Source organism: Cololabis saira, chromosome 3 (genome assembly GCF_033807715.1).
Source record: "Cololabis saira isolate AMF1-May2022 chromosome 3, fColSai1.1, whole genome shotgun sequence".
Classification (NCBI taxonomy): Eukaryota; Metazoa; Chordata; class Actinopteri; order Beloniformes; family Belonidae; genus Cololabis; species Cololabis saira.
In genome coordinates this window covers 7,680,838-7,702,353 of record NC_084589.1, presented here as the reverse complement: position 1 = coordinate 7,702,353, position 21,516 = coordinate 7,680,838, and the positions used below count along the sequence as shown (strand labels likewise).

Below are 21,516 nucleotides of genomic sequence, written 5' to 3'. Positions count from 1 at the left end.
CCCTCTCGCGCGGCGCCGAGCTCGGCGGCAGAGCGGTCCGCTCTTGCGCCGCGGTAGCACATAAATGAATGGGATCGCCGGCGGCATAATAACAAAAAAATAAATAAATACAACAGAAAAAATTAATAAACAGATCAAGGCATAATTAAACTAGCCTCCTACAATATCCTAAACTCAAAAATGTAGTTTCCAGCCATGAATGCAAGGAGGTAAATTTGTATCGTATATGATGTATCACATAAGGAACAGAATAATAATAAAAGAAATGCATACACAAGGTAAATTGAGTTCTTTAGAGATCCTTATTTTTACATTTGTGTTTTTAAACTGTATAGAGTTAGTGCTTCGTTTTATTTCTTCCACAAAGTTCCCCTCCAGTCTGATATGCACATGCTTTTAAGAGCAGTACGTACACAAGGTTGTTTAAAATCTAGTTTTCAATTTAGTGTACAGTCGGCTCAGTTACACCGGTTGGGATGATGCTAATGCAGCCACCCACAATTCACCCACACCCACTTTGTGATACTCAAAGCATTCGCACTTTATGAAGAAGGTAGTTAAAACTTTTGTTGGACACTATTGTTCAATATAATGTGTTTTCTCAGTAATAATCAAGTAGTTGCTGACTGATGTTTGCTTGAGGTAAAAATCTATACCAGTAAATGTGTTTTTGTATTTTGGATTGTTAAAAGGTATGTTGGTGGGTTTTAAGTTGTTTTTTGTTTGATTTGTTGTTATACTTTTTTTCTGTTTTATTTAATATTTGGGTGCCTTTTTCTTTCAGCCTTTTTATTGTTTCTGTGTTTCTCCAAGGGAGGAGTTCAGGTATATGGTTGATTCTGGATCAATCATGTTTTGAAGTGCTTAGAATCCAGTACTTTGTTTATACATAGTACTTAAAAATAGGTTTAAGCAGGTTTATAGCGTACATGACGTAAATCCCGTGGTTTGTCGTTCAGGGCCAATCTACACAGTAAATCTATACACTGTAGCAGGGACACCTGTGCCATAAAGTGTGCCCTACCCTGACGTTTACCTCTCATAAATGTCACTACACATTGCAATGGCATGGACCAGGACAAATGTAATCGCTCTGCTTGGTAGCATTGTTGTTGTTCATCTTTTCCCACTGACACTACAACTTTCATTGTTTTCAAGCTTTATTTGCTTCGCTGCTATGTCTGAGCCATGCAAGTTACATGCATAGTTGTACGGAAGAGTATTAGGGCGAGGCAGGAGAAAAATGAAAATAATATTTAAGAGGGGGAAGATTATTTTTTTTCATTATGCACTTCGACAAAAAAGTCGAAATGTCAAGAAAAAAGTCGAAATGTCGAGATTAATGTTGAAATACAATTTCGTGAATAAAGTTGAAATGTTGAGAAAAAAGTTTGACGATATTGATTTGAAACGCATATCACACATATGCAGTTTCTTCAGAAACGTCCCACTCCAAGGATGTAAGTTAGTGAGTTAGTTACGGCTGCTGCTGCAGAGCTGTCAGTCGCTCTAACTGGATTTGATGGAGGAGGATACATTTCCACTAATTTCACCAAATTATATTTCAACTATTTTCTTGAAATTTCGACTTTATTCACAAAATTTCTCGAAGTGCACAATAAAAAAAAAAATCTTCCCCTCAAATATTTTTTCTCCTGCCAGGTCCTAACACTCATCTACGCTTCCATGTAGCAACTACACTCCGTATAGTTGCTACATAGAAGCGTAAATGAGATTTAATCAGTTTAACTGGCGGTGTAAGCAGCTATACTGTTTAAACTAGAAGCTGATAGTTCCTTCAGATGACTCTTGGACCATATGGACAGTTATTTCACACAGTTTATTTTCTTTTACATGTTATAATGTTTAGCTGGGAGAATTTCGAACATGCAGAGTGCTTGATTGAAAAAAGATTGTCACAATTTATATTAGGGGTGGGCGGTACACCGGTGTCATAGTCATCACCGGTGTGAAACTGCGCCACGACATGGATTTTGCAATACCGTCAATACCGTAATAAATCAATTATAAAATAATAAGCCTAAATAAGGCATTAAAAACGTCGGTGATATGCAAGGTTTGCTGCCGTGTTGTGACAGCAAGAGGTGGAAACACAAGCAACCTGTTTCATCACTTAAAAAACACGCACGCCCGTGAATATGAAGACGCAACCCGGGCCAAAACGAGCGCAAGTGCGACCAGCAGCTGGTCCCGCTGCTCCGCTGGTGCTGCTGAGCAGCACCAGCGGAGCACGTCCCAAGAGTACACAGCTTTCACTGCAGGCATCCTTACTGCTGCTACACCTTACGACAAGAGTAGTAAGAAATGACAGGGCTTAAAGTATTCCGGCACCGTGCCGGATCCCCGGCGTATGGAGTTTTTTTTCTCGGCGTGCAAGTTTGACTGCTTAAAAAAAAAAAAAAAAAAGTTTGAGAGAAAAAAAAAAGTCTTAGTCAACCGTATTCGTCTACCAATGGAATGAGAGGAAAGCAGCTCTGGCTCTCAACCAAACTAACATTAGCCAATCAGAAGTGGAGCTGGGCGGGTCTTTGACGGCAGCGGAGCGCAGAGCGCTGTTTCAACCTGCTGGAATACGAATCACTGACTTCAAGATGGAGAAAAAATTAATGAATGTCGGTTTAAAAGAATCTTTTTGCCCAGAAGAAAAAAGGAGTGACAAAAAATACCCATAACCATGTTCTTCTCTCGAAAAAACACACCTTTACCGCGGGCTTTAGAAGAAAAAGACGCTGCAGCGCGAGTCGGGATGGAGCGGCTCAGAAGAGCAGTGGAATACGTGCGAGGCGGTGTTGAACTCCGCAATTTGAAGCTTTGTATAATAATTATATATAAAAAAAAAGGGTTGCTACTATGTGAATATCACTTATCACGGGTTCTTTTTGGAACGTAACCCTCTCGAAAAACAAGGGATTACTCTATATGAATACTCATGGCATAAACCTGTCAAGTTTTGGATTTAAAATTAAGGGAAATTTTCCACCACCCGCTGTCCAACCAGCCCAACCGAGGTCCAGTATTACATTTTAAGACAGGTTTACAAAATATTTAAAATATAATATAATAAAAATAAATATAATATAATATATATATATATATATATATATATATAAAAATATTAACCTTATTCACATAAAGGGACAGGACAGGCTACTCCTCTCAAAACGTACCAAAAAATACCGTGATATTATACCGTCACCGTTCAAAAGATGAAAAATACCGTGATATTAATTTTAGGTCATATCGCCCACCCCTAATTTATATCTACAGTATGTCTATATCCATCCATTAGGGCTGCAACTATCGACTATTTTTATAGTCAATTAATCTATCGATTATTCAAACGAATTGCATTGCTGAATAGGTCTGTTTATTAACAAGCTGGAATTGTCATGTGATTCACTCCCAAATCCAGCTGCATTTTTAGGACTCATAAATCAAAGTAAATACACTGTAATATTTCAAAATACACATAGTTATGTGTTAATCTTTTTTTTTCTTTTATTAAAATCACAGTAGGCATAAATGTTTAGTATATAGCAATAAGAACTTAATTAAATTAAGTTCTTATTACAAAAAGATGAATTAAACTGGGTCTTGCCCCGTGAACATTTTAATTTGTAATTTAGAAGCCTCTAAAATACTTTTCATTCTTTATGATTTATGAAGTTAATTTAGTCTCTTCTTAAATGTAAACATGTAGTTGGATTAGTGTTGAAATAACAGAATTATTGAAATGTATTAAGAAGATAAGTCATGATTTACTGAAGCACAGAGTTGTAAAAGGAAGAAGACGAGCAGACAATGGAGGAAAAAGACAAACAGGAAGGGTAGGATTAGGAGAAAAATGAAGGAGTTAAAAGTATTGGTCAGTATATTTACTAAATGACATTGTGAAACACATTAATTAGGTAAATGAGCTGCAGCTGGAACACTGGTCTGTGTCTCTGATGGAAAGACTGGAACAAACGGCCACTGGGAGGAAATGGAAAGACACTATTCTTCCACCCTTAGTGGGAGATGACGTTTCTGGATGTAATGATGTGATTTTTAAGGTTTTAATTCTGGAGTGAGAGCTAGTTATAGATACCGATCTATTTCTTTGCTGAAAAGGTCTCCTGTTGGCTCCCATTCTAAAAGGCAGAAAACTGTCACTCTCTGAGCTCTGGGCTGATTTGACTAAAAAGTAAAAGTCTGTGTTGTAAGTGTCATATTTTCCGAAAGTCAATGAAAATAGCCTCATTTTGATTAGGCCTGTGTTGAAAAAAACGATTTTCCAATTCTAAATCGATTAGTATGTCTAAAGATCGATTTTTTTCCCCCCCCCCCATTATTACATTTTCGCCGGGGGAACTTTAATCCCAGTAGTCATATCATTTAATTCACACATGCGCTGTTGAGCTGTTGCAATTTCTTTCTTTTTTTGCACTTTAAATGGATATTGAAAGGAATACTTGAGTTATTTATTTCTTAGTTATTTATTTCATACAAATAACTTTTGGTATTTTTTTGTTTTTGTCCAAAATAGGAATTTTTTTGTTGGACACGAGAATAACTACTGCCATGTTTTTGCCTTTTAAATATGTTTAAAAGTATGAAAACATTAAAGTTTTCAGTTATAATTGCACAAATTGTCTATATTTGATTACTTTATATACTGTCTTGGGGTTAAATTTGTATAAAATGCTAAAAACCAAATTCTCAAAAATTAAAAACTGAAAAACACAGAAAATTGAAAAAATAAAAACGGAATGTGGGAAAAAATTAAACTGATTTCATCCGTCTCTGTTTGCTGCCCTGGATCTGTTTGATCTGTTTGGAACAGATTTTTTCAGGTTATTCATCCACCTCAGAAGCTTAGACTGGATGACTTTGTTGGCTAGATTCAGATTGTACGTTTTGCTGGAACATTTTTCAAAAAATCCTAAAACTTAATTTACCATGTCTCAACGACTGTAAACTGCATCAAACCCCAGCTTCAATATGTTGTAGTCTGAAGTCTTGTGACCCGTTTAAAGTATTAATAGTGAAGGTAGGCTGAGCTAGTGAGCTCTCAAGGACCACAAGTTTTTCAAGGATTTCTGAAAGCTCCGCAATTGAAATCCGTCATCTTTGCTCAAGTTTTCATAAAACTTAAAGGAAAATATTTCATGAACTACAAAGCTGAATCCAGCCTTTAACATCCTGTGTGTAAAGTTTGAATGGTGTCTCTAACTGAAAGTATGCTGAAGTAATAAGGTCTAATGGACGTTTTTCAAAGAGTTGAAGATTATATTCCAATGGGCCTTGGCTCTTGGAAATCCTGGAATATTTTTAAAAGTTTAAGGATTTGAAGGGCCAAAAGTCATGCCACCCTTTTCCTGAATGAGCTAAATGTTTTGATATCAGAATGGCTGAAATAGATTTAAAAAAATGCAGAACTAGATGGCAAGCAAAAAATGGTGGAAGATAGAAACTGGATCAAAAATGGTTTAATGCTGACTCAGAATTCAATCATTTATACCGAATGTATTTTACAGCGGTGTAACCAGAGAAGTTTTTGTGCATCCGTAGTGGTACTGATATTTGCTTCATAAGTGAGATCCCTCACAGTATTAGTGGTGACAGGAGGGTGTTAAATGTCCCAGCACTGTGATGGTGCAGTTACTCGTGTTAAACTGTGAATGTTTGTGGATGCATGTGTTTCTGGGTTGTCCTCTATCAGCATGCTGACAGATAGCTTTGCCTGATGGAAATTAGCATCTGCACATATTGACATGTGACATGTTGAAGGCACGGTATACCCGCACGCGTGAGCGCATGACCAGGATGGCGCCACCTCTGCCTCAATTAGAGCCAGGAAAAACCCTGATTGTTGAACTGAAAAGCTCATTTGTATCATTAGTGATGGATTGACCGTGTGTCCCTCAGATATCTGGAGTCTGGGCGTGATCCTGTTCATGCTGGTTTGCGGCCAGCCGCCCTTCCAGGAAGCCAACGACAGCGAGACCCTCACCATGATCATGGACTGTAAATACACCGTTCCTGCCCACGTTTCCAGCTTCTGCAAAGAGTAAGTCATGGAAAGCATTCTTCTCTTCTCCTCTCATCTTGTTCCCTTTCTTTGGCAGCTGCTCAGAATTTCAAATAGTGTTTTTGCATAATGTTTTTAGTGTTTAGTGCCACGTACCCTTGGAAAGTGTGGGGTTTGGGGTCCTGGATTGGTAAAGAAATGACAGACATCAAGTCATCTCAAGACGCTTTACACAACAAAGAAAGTTGAAAGCTCATTTCATTTCAGTGCAGCTTAATATCACAATCCAGTCCAGTCCAAGTGTTGTAGATGTCATACATCACAGTAGAGCCTAATGTTGAAAGAAAGATGGGTACAAATACCCTACTTTATATACCGTATTTTCTGGACTATAAGCCGCACCTGTATATAAGCCGCACCCGCTCTATTTTAAAAAAAAAACAATAAAAAAAAGATATACAAGCCGCACCTGTATATAAGCCGCACCCACTTTTATTTAAAAAAAAAAAAAGATATGCAAGCCGCAGATATTTATGTTGTTAGATTAGATATTTACTACATGTACAGAAGGATTTTGAAGTGTAAATGATGTACATGTTTGTACCTAAATAGATCCTTTCCTAACAGTGTCTTTTAACACGGCAGCAACTTTGCTGATTAAAACGGGACAGAACCAAGAGAAAATAACCAGTATTTATTTATTTATTTATCTGTTTGAAATCTGCTTCTACCTACTTCTATCTGCTAAAGAAGAAGTAGCGTATTCTTCTTTGCATTTATTTTGTCTTAGTTTTTATTCTAATTCCGGTTAGCACTCCCCCTAGCGGTGGAAGAAAAATCCACGGAATAGCCGCACCTTTGTATAAGCTGCACGGTTCAAAACCTAGGAAAAAAGTAGCGGCTTATAGTCCAGAAAATACGGTATATACTTTATAACCTTAAACAATGAGAAAAACTAGGGATGCCCCGATACCATATTTTAATTTGTGTACTTGCCGATACCGAGTACCGATACGATACTTCTACCACAAAAATAACTAGGCTAAAAATGCAATGAAAAATGCAATGAATTGGAAGACGGGTTTTATTTGCAACAGATAAATTCAATAAAATGAGTAGAGTAGAGTAGAATAACTTTTGTTTTATATATAACTTTATTTATAAGATTTTTCAATATTTTTTAAGACAAACAACCCCACATATATCCCACCCTCAGCAATAAAACATAATATGTAAACAAGGGAAAAAAAACATAAAATGCATAAATAAAATAATATTAGTAATAATAATAACAACAATAATGATAAATAAATAGATTAATAACACATGGACGGGTTACACATTAGTCCAAACATTTGTCAGTTAGTAGTACAAGGGTTTCCACACATCCGAGTAACACTGTAAACATGACAAAATCTGTTGTATCTGAGCTTTTCTAAAGGTATAAAAGATATCACATCTTTGACCCATTCTGTGAATGTTGGGAGTTTGTCAGATTTCCAATTGCGGAGGATAAAAGTCTCTGGGCTGTGAGAGAAGACAATGCAATAAAATTGGCATGAGGAGAGAGAGGAAACTGGTGCATCATCCATGGGAACTCCAAATATAGCAGTCATAGGGTTGGGTTCAATAATTATATGACAAATGGTCGAGAAGGCATCGAAAATATTCTTCCAAAATGTCGTCAGAGATGTGCAACCCCAGAACATTTGTCCAACAGAGACTCCAGGTGACATCTTATACAAGTAGGGTCAACATCAGGATGAATTTTACATTTTAGTTTTTCTCTCGAGAAATGCAAACGATGAATTACTTTGAATTGAATCAAACAATGTCTAAGACATAAAGAGGTGGTATGAGAGCGTTCCCACATCCCCTCTTCCAGCTGTAAATTTAGTTCTTGTTCCCAGGCTGATTTGGTTTTGTCCAAGAGAGGAGGACCAATATCCTGTATAGTCATATATATCTTTGAAATACTACCCTTGGAGTATGGATCCCAGTCTAGTATAGTGTCTATTATGCTCTTGTCCAGCATGGTTGGGAATGAAAAATGTTCTCTAGCAAAACTACGAACTTGGAGTAGAATAACTATTTTAAACAAAAAATAATCTTTCTGTGTAAATAAAGTCCCCACACTGGCACTTTCTTCACGTTTAAGAAAATATCAAACATATAACATATCAATGAAACATCCTATCGCGGCTCGAGTGAGAAGACGGTGAAATCCTTGGTCTTCTCCAACTGACAGTGGCTGCTCATCCAGCGCTAAATAACGGGTTAGAGACTCCGTTATTTTAACGGCCCGTGGGTCGTCTCGTCATTGTCTGTCTCTTTTGCAGAACCTGAGCTAATGTTGGCTGTTGTGTTCTTGCAGTAGCATTAGCAAACTCTGTATTTATGTATTTATTATATCTGCTTTATGATGCGTCTTGAGATGTTTTATCAAGTTGCTGGTATTAAACGACTCCTTCCCTCCTCTTGTCACCTTAGCAGCAGTAGCTTCAGTCTGTCTTGCTTCTGTCGTCGTCTCTTATTCTGAAATATGTCCAACTGCTGACGTCCTGCTGCATTAATTGTTGCTATCTTGCCTGAAACGGCACTGCCAGTCTCACTCTTGTATCACTCTCTTCTCATCATCGCTGACTGCAGCTCAACATCTCCCCCTAGAGTCACTAATCAGTAACTACAACAACAATGAAGTATCGGTGCCTGGTATCGGAGAATTTTTGCGAGTACGAGTATATTTTTATTTATTTTTTATTTCACCTTTACTTAACCAGATAAAAATACCCATTGAGATCAAGACCTCTATCACAAGGGTGACCTGGCCAAAGAAGGCAGCAGGACACGTCCACAAATAACAGCAATCCCGAAATAAACATTAAAATGAGAGTGCAAACTGTTTAGCAAATAAAGTACAATAGTGGTGACTTCAGTAATATGTAAAAAGAACAACAACTTCAGTAATAATTTAAAATTTAAAAACACGTCAGATGTAGTTTAAAAACACAGGCACTGCCGAAAGGATTCTCATTGTCGGTTTTTTAGAAATGAGTGAAAGGGTTCAAATGAAACAAGTTCAGGCATTTTCAGTTCAAATTGGAGGGTATTCCACGCAGAGGGTGCAGAGAAACTAAAAGCTTTTTTCCCCCAAGTTAGTCCGAACACGAGGAACAGCCAGGTGCAAAGTGTCATTCGACCTTAAAGCATAATGGCTTTTAGCTCTCTGAAGAAATAAACAAATAACCAGGAACCAAGCCAAGAAGAGCCTTATAAATCAGTCATCCAGTGTGATTTATGAGATGTATGAGAGCAGTATCTGCCCCGATACCAGTATCAGTATCGGGGCATCCCTAAGAAAAACCAGCTGCATAAAGGGAGGGGTCTGGGTAGTAACTTTAGTTAGCACCAGTGTCCACACCGTGCTGGTTCCACCATATTAACCTGCAGACTCATCCATCCATGTCTGAGTTGGAGGCATTTAAACAGACAGTTTGTTCCTATGCTGTTAGGTCTCGCACATCACAGGACTTTGTGGTGCCACAAAAGATGTCACCATTGAAGAACCAGTTAAAAAGAACCTGAGATAAGCCTTTTAAAACTGCAAGTGGTGAATGTGGTCATGGATGGTCAAGTAGGTGTTAGTTGTAAAGTTGCTTTCGTCAATGAAAGTTATGACTAAATATCGTCGTCAACTAACCTTTATCACCTGAGGAAAACAAGACGAGACGCAACGAAAATGCTGGTCATGTGACGATAATGATAATTAAATATATAATGCAATATCGTCGACGTATAAAAATTAGACTAGAATGTAGATTACAAAATAAAAACTCTGCTAAAATGTGTCTTAATTTTCATTGACCAAAACGAGACGAGACAAAATGTTTTAATGTCCATGTTTCCAGTAGTTTCCTCTGGTTTAATGTCCATGTTTCCAGTAGTTTCTCTGGTTTAATGTCCATGTTTCCAGTAGTTTCTCTGGTTTAATGTCCATGTTTCCAGTAGTTTCCTCTGGTTTAATGTCCATGTTTTCAGTAGTTTCTCTGGTTTAATGTCCATGTTTTCAGTAGTTTCTCTGGTTTAATGTCCATGTTTTCAGTAGTTTCTCTGGTTTAATGTCCATGTTTTCAGTATTTTCTCTGGTTTAATGTCCATGTTTCCAGTAGTTTCTCTGGTTTAATGTCCATGTTTCCAGTAGTTTCCTCTGGTTTAATGTCCATGTTTTCAGTAGTTTCTCTGGTTTAATGTCCATGTTTTCAGTAGTTTCTCTGGTTTAATGTCCATGTTTTCAGTAGTTTCTCTGGTTTAATGTCCATGTTTTCAGTAGTTTATCTGGTTTAATGTCCATGTTTTCAGTAGTTTCTCTGGTTTAATGTTCATGTTTTCAGTATTTTCTCTGGTTTAATGTCCATGTTTCCAGTAGTTTCTCTGGTTTAATGTCCATGTTTTCAGTAGTTTCTCTGGTTTAATGTCCATGTTTTCAGTATTTTCTCTGGTTTAATGTCCATGTTTCCAGTAGTTTCTCTGGTTTAATGTCCATGTTTTCAGTAGTTTCTCTGGTTTAATGTCCATGTTTTCAGTAGTTTATCTGGTTTAATGTCCATGTTTTCAGTAGTTTCTCTGGTTTAATGTCCATGTTTTCAGTAGTTTCTCTGGTTTAATGTCCATGTTTTCAGTAGTTTCTCTGGTTTAATGTCCATGTTTTCAGTAGTTTCTCTGGTTTAGTTCTGCTGGGTGACGTTAGTCCTCAATCCCAGTCGCTGCAGCAGGAATCAGATCCAGAAGATGCAGCTGGTTCACGACAATTAAAAACAAAGTTACAGAGAGAAACGGGGAATCTGCTCTGGAGCTGGGAGGAGAAGAAGATCCATCTTTGGATCCACTTTCCTACATAGACGTGGAAAAGAAAACCCAATGTGTCTCAAAAAAGAAAAAGATGGGGGGAAATGCGGAAAAATAAATATGTTGTAAACTCAAATTAGAGTCTTCTGTATCTGGAATGAATGTATTCTTTAGTCTATAATAATGTTATAATAATAATAATAATAATAATATAATAACATAATACAACCTTTGACTAAAACGAGACTAAAATGGTCCTGGACAATTCTGACTGAAATAAGACTGAAAGTTGACACGACTAAAAGGAGAATGAACGTGACTAAAACTAATAAAAACTGAAATGATAGCTTGACCCAAAGACTAGACTCAAACTAAAATTGAAACAACCTGACAAAAACAGCACTAGTTAGTTGAGATGCAGCCTATGCAGCGGGGAGCCTGCCAGCTTTTAGAGCCCACTTAACTTCTCAAGCCCGGATCACACATTTTTAATTTCTCCTTTCCTCCCATTCGCTTAGGGCAAACTGCACTAAGACATTTTTGCAAAATAAATGAAAACCATGTTGAAATCACAAGCATATTTATCCACTTAGTGTTAACACTGTCATTGTTATGTGCCTCAAACCCTGTGTCATATTAAATAGTCGTGCCACTTTTGGTATAACTAATTGACATGATGTCCTTGGGAACGATAAAACCCTCTACTAACACCCCTGGCTTTACAGATAATCCAGTCTTAAATGATAGGACCAGTTGGAGAACATTTGAAATGTCTCCACTTCCCCTTTGGCCAACTCTAATCCAAATATGTGCAGATATCTTGCCTTTTCTTCATGGCATGACGAAGGCATTAAATGCTTCTCACACCTCTATAAAGATGAGGTTTTCCATAGCTTTACTGAACTGTCAACTCAATTTGATTTCCCATCATTCCAACTTTACTGCAACTTACTAGTTGGATACTGAGACACTGGCAGTTGACAGCAATAAAATGAAGTTAGTTTTTATCTCTGCTGTGCCTTACTTTAGAGTGCTGACAGCACAACACTGGAGCTGACGTGCCAGTCTGCCAGCATTCCACCTTAAAAATGCTTCCAGATAAAGACGCTCATGTACAAACGTGCAAATCCCATCTCCATCTGGCCCTCGTATGTTGTATCAGAATCAAACTGATACTCTAACTTTTGTTTTTTTAAAAACCCTAACAATTTGGCCCAGATTCTTTGTCTGATTGAAAACAACACTTAACATGGCCATTTCACTTGTGTTTAAGTCTGCCATAGTTGTTTTAGGCCCTGTTGTTTTTAATTTGAACCTCCCCTTCTAGCCTGCTTCATGTGAGGGTTAACCATTATCACGTCCATCTATTTTCCCATTCTAAATCGATTCTCATTAATTCCTAAAAATCGATTCGTATGTCTAAAGATCGTATTTTTTTTTTTTCATCATTACATTACAACTTTTGGTATTTTTTTGTTTATGCCCAAAAAAGGAATGTTTTGTTGGACACGAGAATAACTGGTGCCATGTTTTTGCTTTAAAATATGTTTAAAGGTATGAAAACATTAAAGTTTTCAGTTATAATTGCATAAATTGTGTATATTTCATTACTTTATATACTGTCTTGGGGTTACATTTGCATAAAATGCTAAAAACCAAATTCTCAAAAATCAAAAACTGAAAAAGAACGAAAATGGAAAAAATACAAACGGAATGTGGGAAAAAATAAAACCGATTTCAAACGTCTTCTGTTTGTTGCCCTGGATCTGTTTGATAATTCTGCCCCACGATGTTTCTGAAAGCAGTTCTATCAGCATTCTGGGAGCTGATTGGTCCTTACAGCATCATTAGCTGCAATATTTGCTGTTGAATCTCAATATAATACTAGTATTAATATGTTGCAGAACTACAGTCATATCATTCATGCAACAGCCCAAAAAACTGTTTTAATAACACTAACCTAAATCAATATCGGATCGAATCTGATCAAATCTTAATAATGGATTCTGAATCTTAAGAAACGGAATTGAATGGATTCTTTCCATTTGAATGGATCCCCAGCCCTGATCACGTTCACTGATCAGGGGGGAGTTCCACCAGTCAGGAGGGACTGGGACTGCAGTTGTTTCTCCACATGGAGCTGGTTCTGGAAGCGGGTTAAGCGGGTTCCTGGACGGCTCCCTGGGGGAGGGGGTTTGAGGTGGGGCTCAGGTCACACCCAGAACACACCAGAGGGAGTATATCGTGGTTGGCTGCCCCCTCCAAACAGAAGTGGTCTGAACGGAGCGGCTGAGGAGGACCTAGTTGTCCAAAGCAAATCATAATAAAAGCTACACTGGAATTTGTCAAAACTGGATGCAACTTACCCCCGTAGCAAAAGTGCTTATGTAACCTTAGAAGCAAGCCACAACGTACATGTACCACCTCCATTTTAATACATTTCAGTTCAATTCATAAATACTTTTATTAATATTCATCAATTAAAATGCTTGTATAAGTAAAAAACAATTAGTATGACTGATTATTAGTGATAACTATTTTTTTCCACAGGTGCATAAACATGGATTATATTTAATCTATCTATATATCTTGGTTTTCAAAATCCTTCCAATGATACACAAAAATAAGAGCTCTTACATAAAAGGAAACATCAAGGGCAGCTGAATTATTGTCCAGCATTCCAATCATATTCCCTTACAAGTCAGGTATTTATGAGATATCATAAAGCCACACTCAGTTTAGTTTTATATGAGAAAAGGAAAGAGAAAAAAGAAAGAAAAAAACCCAAACAAAACAAAGTAATAACAATCAAAACAACAAAGGTTTCTCTATATTTCTTTACAGCAGACTTGTTTGCCTTGATCATAATAATCACAATAATCTCACCAAAACACATAACTGCATACTATATGAAAGAGAAAAAACGGTAGATGTTGGTTTATGTCTGGTCATAGAGTCGTGGGTTTGCGGCCAGTGTGCAGATTCTCATCCCGTGCTGCTGCCTCCACCTCCACCTCCACCTCCACCTCCCCTCCCCTCCCCTCCCCTCCCTTCCCCTCCACTGCTGGGGTTGCTACGGCTGCTCATGGTCATCAGGAAGTGCAGCAGCTCCCACTAATCCCCAGCATAACCAGCAGCCAACGGAGCACAGCTCTCCCCACAATCCTGGCCTGTGGTCTCCAACACCAAGCTCTAACCACACCGTGTTCACTTGGGGATTAGCTAGGGTCGGGAAAACAGGAATTTAGTAGTGCTACGATGAAGGAAATGCACTGACCGATTGACGCATTTTTTTCTTTCTCAGTCAGTGCATTTACATGGGAAGTTTAATTCTTCTTTAATTCAGAATTAATATTAAATCAGATTTTAAAATGAGTTGAAATGACCATGTAAACACCTAATTCCAAATGAAAATGGCCATTGCGAATTAAACTTAATTCCGAAGTAAGTGGCTGGTTTATTCCGATTTTAAATCCGAATAGAATAATTTCTCGATCATGTATAAACTCATTCCTCTTTAAATTAATCCTGGTCTTTCTTTCTGCTCGTTCCCTCGCCCGTCTGTCTCCATGACGATTATATTCCACGCTGGGCTGGTTTTCCAAACAAAGTTTCAAGATGCAGCAGCAGTAAACGCTGGTCAAGAGCAGAGACCATTTATTTAATAAATAGCTTGGAGGACTTGGAAATAATTAAAAGAACAGATGGAAACAGGAAACATCAAAATTGTGAGCTTTTCAAAGTTGTAGCGGCTAAGTTTGTTTTTCTTCCGGTAGACGTAACTTCCGGTCCCCCCCCTATCCAATCAGAACCTTCCCAACCCCCAGACCTGGAGAGGAATTGGAGAAAGACCATCAAACGTGTTTTCCATGGAAACCTCAATTCAGAATGAATATTTCCATGTAAACTCAAAGGAAGATAATTTGATTCTGAATAACTAATTCCAAATTAAAAAAAACATCATGTAACCGTGGCCAGTGTGCTGAGCTGAGGTCACACTGTTCACTCATCAAATGGTAAACCTTTTCCTGATAGTTTTGTTACAGTAGGCGTTGGAACAGGGGCAGACCTTTTTGCCAGCAGTAGAGTTTTTAGAAGCTTTCCACGACACACATCAGCCCTTATATCACCTGCTGCACCAGGATGTTCAGCACTAACCACAACCAAACCTCCATTCAGTCAATACAATTAACACTTACTCATGTTGTTGAAGGATTTCATTCTAATGAACTATATGTGTGTTTTCCTTCCTCTATCTTCTTCCTGCAGCCTGATAGACCGCATGCTTCAGAGGGACCCGAAGCGCCGAGCCTCTCTGGAAGAGATTGAGAGCCATACTTGGCTACAGGGGGTTGATCCGTCTCCAGCCACCAAGTACAGCACTCCTCTGGTCTCTCACAAGAATCTGTCAGAAGAGGAGCACAACAGCATCATCCAGCGCATGGTGCTGGGAGACATCGCCGACAGAGAGGCAATAGTCGAGTAAGTTTAGTCTTTTTCTCTGTTGTTCATATTGGACTAAACTCCACCCTAAGCACTGAGCCATCGTGTCCCACTCTGCCTCCATTAAACGTGACTAGGCTTTTTTAGCTCCCGCTACGATCCCGATCACTTGAGTTTGAGTATCTGCCGATCCCGATTTTTCCCGATCCGATCACTTTTTTTTCTTCTTCTTAAAAGCAAGCTAGAAGCTGTTTTAATTTCTGCTGTAGCGTTGTTAATATGCCACTTTATTAAGTTTTAATATTTTTTCAGGCGTTAATGTAAACGTTAAGATCCCCAACCTGGCCTCAGTTTATCCAAATAACGGCTGTTAAGAGATTTGATCTGATGTTTTCGGAGATGAGAAGAGCCGCCGGCTCGGGAGCTGATTTTTGGGTCCGCGTTAAATCGACGCAGAGCCTACGGCGTAGGTTACGCTGTGACGCGCACCGTTGGTGTAACGCGGAACCATAAATCAGCCTTTATTCTGTCGAGATCTGAAGATACAACACAACAACGGGCAAACGAGTGATTATGTACATTCACTGAGTGAATATTATGAAAGTAAAATATATATTTCTCGCTAGAATTGTAATCAAAACGCATTTTTATGCAGAAACTAACTCAAAATATTGATTTTATTCACTAAAAATAAGAAATGTCCGCCATGTTTTTTTGTTTGATTCAGTCTGCAAATGACGACGTAAAGCATTCTGGGAAATTTTCTCTAGCCCTCGGTCGGTGAGTCAACACCTGAAAACCCTCGCTCTGAAGGGCTAGATTCATACACACTAGCCCTCGTTATGTCCACTAGCCCTAGGTGAAAAGAGGAATTGTGACACCACTACCCTCACGGGAACGTGCAAAATGTAGGGGTAGGGATGAAAAGCAGGACTAGGGGGGGACTGTGACTGGCCCTATGTCTTGTTTATCTTATCTTGTATATTAACTTCATGGCATCGTGTGACAGTCTATGGTATCTTTTTTACTGTTTCCTCTTGTCTTATGTACAGTGTCCTTAAGTGCTAAAAAAAAGTGTTTATTTTATGATGATTATTATTAATTTAAACGAGCAGCAGTTTTTTACCCTCCAGCTATGGGAGAAAGCTGCTGTGCCGGGACGTGCTGAAGATGGCGAACATGCAACTATTTAGCTGCAAAGGAGCCTTTGTACCCGGCTACAGCAGTTTGAGTGATTTACGGTCTTCTCTGCAGATAATGATCTCTAGATGGAGCTCGTTTCAACTTGTTATATTATTGTTTATTCTTGCAGGTCATTCCCAGGTCTCAGTTCATGGTTAAAACGTTGTGACATGATTAAAGAGCTGGAACCTTTTGGATATCAAACATTTCCAGATTTAAAGGCGTATAATCCGTTTGGAGGGGTTTTCAGTTGTAGGTGTTTTTTAGTATGAGCCACAAATGTCATCTAAAGCTCCAGGACCATTCCATCATCCTCTGTTTGTTTGTTAGGTAGAACATACAATGTTTGTACTGAGCTCAACATCATCTGAACATCAGTCATCACTGTTTTCTCTCATCTTTTTTTACTACCAAGACAAAGCATTTTGCCGTCATGCAGTTACCATTGTGTTATCTAGCGCTGAACATGTGCACATATAGAGGACACCTGCTGTTCTGGGCTGACGAAAAGGGAATTGGCCTTAAGTTTTTGTATAGTTTGGTATATTTTTAAAGTTATATTTGTATTGATATGTGACATTACATATTCTTCTTTTATACCCTCTAGTTGCATTTGAGAAGGTAAACAACTGATGAAATAATCCATTTCATAGCGCTTACAAATTCAGGTTGTAAACCACTTTTGTTCAAAACTTCGTCACAAAGTCAATCCACACCTGAGCTCCGGTTTTTCTTTTACAGCCAAGGCACTTTAATCTGGTTCCGTAAATAGATTGGAGAACGATCAAAAGTATTCAGGCAGTTTATCCATAATTCCCAGCCAGCTTACCCCCCGTTGGCGCCCTGCAGCAGTTGCTGTGAGCGCAGCAGACGGTGGCAGCTGTCCACATGTTCAGCTCTGGAACAGACACACAAACACAGCCAGAGACTCGTGCAGGTGTTGATCAACTCTGCACGCCCGGCAGACCCAGATCGGTCGGGGGAGCCCTTCAATATATAGGTCAAAATTAGAGAGGCACCGATCAGGATTTTGAGGGCCGATCACCGATCTCCAAAATCAGTATCTGCAGATCCTTATATCACCAATCACAGCGTGAAAGCCATAAATTCTTCAATATTGTTGTCTCATGTACACAACACTGACATTGCATTATTAGGTATAAAAATTAGGAGATGAGAAAGTATCATGAATTGTCTGTTTTATTGCAGGCTGAGGCAATGTGCAATGTTTCACATTAGAGACTCTTAGAGACGATTTAGACTCGCTTGCAAAGTGCAGCTTAGTAGTTTAAGATTTCCTGTGGTAATAATTACATTTACAACATGTGCACCAACCCAGACAACAGCAGACATGTCACTCTCTAAAAGTTGATACAAGTTGTAAACTATAAACCTTAGTTTTCCTGTGGAAAGAGGAATTAAATCTTAAAATAAAAATGTATTATGAAAAAATTATTTAGCTTTGTGAAAGCTTTAGCTTTAGCGATCCGCCGCGTGTGAGGAAACTATTGTGAGTGAAGCAAAACTCTTCATACTAGAACTCCAAATGTCCCTCGTGAAGCGACTGACACGACTGTTGTCCTGCGTGAGGGTTAGGGTTGGATGTCACTGTATATAGTTTGGTAAAACTCCGGCGGACATTCATCAGTGAAATATTAACAACTTGGCAGTGCGTTCCAGTGCAGTGCGTTCCGCGGATCCAAGCAGCTACATTTAAACCCGATGTCTTCTACAACTGAAAGCGGCTGATGAGCAAAGTATATGAATTTATTACCGTACGATGTAGTTCTTTATTTTTCTTGCTGTAGTTTATAGGTCGCTGTTACGTTCAGCTGAGTTAGCAGCGTTGCTGCACCTCCTGTTCTTTCTCTGCCTTAGCTGCAGCCAACTTTGGAAACTCAATATACTCCTCGTGTAAGAAACTTTAAAATGTCCTATCAGCTTCTTCGTGTTGAAATTCTTTTGTAACATTCCTCCTCGGGGTGTTTCCTTTGGACACACCTTGCAAACTGCAAATTTGTTGTCTTTTTTGGACATTGTAAAGCTCTCCCTTAGGAAATCTGGGTCTAAGATGTGGGAACACACGCTCGGGCGGCGGTTGTTGTTGTAAACGTCATCAGATCGGCTTTTCCGCTATTATTTTCCGATTTCCGATCAAAACCGATAGGGCCATTATCAGGCCGATACCGATCAGTTGCCAATCGATTGGTGCATCTCTAGTATTAGGAAACATTTTGCTTGAGTAGAGTAATGTACATCCTTTGCTTGAATTTATAATTTTGTACAATTATTTTATCGCAGGACAGTGAGGAAACCACACACCTTTTTAACATTTACTTCCATCCTGCCAGTGCAACTGTTGCGCTGTATTGTTTTCTTTTGTACTTGCATCCTGCATTGTTAGTTTGAACAAGTGCCAAGCTAAAAAGATCAAGTAGTCAGAAGCATAAAACCTCCAAAACACCCTCCTCCTGGACAAACATGCAAAATACACATTTAAATTGTATTGAACATCAATATAAAAACAAATAAAAAAACTGAATAAATGGTTTAAACTGCTTTATTCTCTCATATTCCTTTAAATTTGTGCATTATAGTTTTATTCAGCCCCAGGCTGCACAGGCAGCTTTTCATACATTAGCTGCTTGTCCAGTCCGGTTAGGCTTTAAATGCCTCACTGACCTGGCAACAACAGCAGAGGGAAGTTAATGTAGGGCTTTTTGGATCGTTCAAGTACTCCCTTTTTTAAGAAAATATGCCAAGGATTTGTTGAATTTGCTGCTTTTCTTTTTTAATAACAAGGTCAAGTAGGAGGCCATGTCATGTTTACTGTTTTTTTTTAGAGCTGGCTTTATTCAGACCATCCTTTTATGAGAGGTGTTTCGCATCTTGCTTTCCATTTGTGCGCAGGCCTGAATGTGATGTGTTGTTGCAGGGCCTTGGAGACCAACAAGTACAACCACATCACAGCCACGTACTACCTGCTGGCTGAGAGGATCCTGAGGGAGAAGCAGGAGAAGGAGGTCCAGACCCGCTCCTCCAGCCCCAGCAACATCAAGGCGCAGTTCAGGTAAAACAGACAACAAAACAGCATCATAGAGTACATGGGAAGTTTAATTCAGAATTAAAATGAAATTACAAGATCTTTTAATTAAAAGAACAGATGGCAGGAAACATAAAAATTGTGAGCTTTTCAAAGTTGTAGCAGCTAAACGGCTAAGTTAGTTTTTCTTCCGGTAGTTTAACTTCCGGTCCCCCCCCTATCCAATCAGAACCTTCCCAACCCCCAGACCTTAAGAGGAATTGGAGAAAGCCGATCAAACGTGTTTCCCATGTAAACCTCAATTCAGAATTACTATTTCCATGTAAACGCAAAGGAAAATAGTTTAATTCTGAAATATTCAATTCTGAATAATTAATTCCGAATTAAACAACATCATGTAACCGTGGCCATTGCCACATAGAAAGCAGCCTTTCCATGCCAGCACAGAAACCAAGGCTTTTGATTCAAACTTCCTCATGACCAGATATCCTTTTTATGGTCATGCAAGTAGTGGCATGACCATATTGCAATCGTCCAATTCCGTACTTTTTACTCTGCCATACTTTTTCGTAAAGCCATCATTCAAACGTTCAAACACTCGGCCCGATTGGCACTAAATGACCGTACAACCCCATTATGCCAATTATTACAGTTTTTGCGATTTTTAACTTTCAATTTAAAAAAAAGTTCCATTTGACCTTGGACGCTTGTTGCTACGCAACATATTAAAATTACATGAAGCTGTGATTTATGTAAATTTTAAGTCAAAATGCCTGCCAAATGGCCCCATCCCCAAAGGTTTATTAACAACCCTAAACCACACTCCCTGTGGGGAGCACAGGAATGAATGGAATATAACCGTAAACACCTCAAACTGACATAGAACCACCCCGAACACAACCACTACAGCCCCAAACTAAAGCAGCAAGAGGGGACGAATGGGCAGTAGGGCATGCCCTTATCAACATTTCCTGAAATGTTCTAGTTGGTGCTTGTAATGGTATCTCAACTGCGGTGCGAGAGCCTGAAAAGGGATATCTGCCTCACTGGGCTCCAACTCCACTCTGCTGGGCTCAGTCACAGTTACTTAGGAGAAGTTACATCATCAGCCTGCTGGCTTTAGGGAAAGCAGAGAGGAGGAAGTAGTCTGAGGTGCGGGAAGATAAATGGTCTCTTTCTGATAATCGACTTTTATCCTTATAGAGGGTCTGCATTGACGTCACTTCCCCACTGGACCAGCCCCCTTACTCACACTGAGTGGTAAAACATCAGCAAAAACAGCTGCAACTAGTGGAGAAGACGGGATAACAGCCGATTATCGGCTTAAATTAAACGCAGTTGGACTTGACAGTGACCCGTACAGTTACCCCAAGAAACCAGTGGTCCATGGACATTAATATTTGGCCACAAATCCAGTTTCCTGATATTTATATGTACTTAATTCCTCCGCCGGGGAAATACACGAAGCAAAGCTTGAAGGCTTACAAAAGTCTTGACGCTTGGTCCAACTTCAAGGCAGGATTTGTTGGTGAAATGAAAGTGATGAGGACACGGAATTTTATGATTTGACCGTTTAACGTTACTTACCCAAAAATCCAACATTACCTGATACAAAATGGGAACCACAAATCCACGTTTCGGTGCCTGGAATCCAGTTGTTTCTGCGAATTGCAGCGATCCATTTGTCTCTATTAAAGCTAGAGTCTACGATTTTACATATTGTACATTTTTATCAAAATCATTTATACGGTTGTTATGGCCCAATAGTGTTACCTATGAAATATGATTAGCAAAAAGAACCAAAAGAAAATATTTCTTCTATCTGCTGTAATCCTGCAAAGAAGTCAACCAATGGGCGCCATTCGGCCCGATCTCATCTCAAAACCTGATGAGAAGGAGAGTTTGCCAAATGCACATGGCTCTCAGAAAATGGTGGTGGTGGACTGGGAGCCAGTGGAGTTGGATAAGAAGG

General features: G+C 38.9%; 1 protein-coding gene across 1 annotated transcript in view; it reads left to right on the top strand.

Moving 5' to 3' along the window:
* The window catches only part of LOC133440848 (SNF-related serine/threonine-protein kinase-like), a 43,769-nt gene that overhangs the window by 14,015 nt on the left and 8,238 nt on the right, over nt 1-21,516 (top strand). The window contains exons 3-5 of the mRNA XM_061718175.1: nt 5,929-6,070; nt 15,146-15,358; nt 19,437-19,571. Of these exons, the coding sequence (XP_061574159.1) occupies nt 5,929-6,070; nt 15,146-15,358; nt 19,437-19,571 (490 nt within the window). The remainder of the gene's footprint in view (nt 1-5,928; nt 6,071-15,145; nt 15,359-19,436; nt 19,572-21,516) is intronic.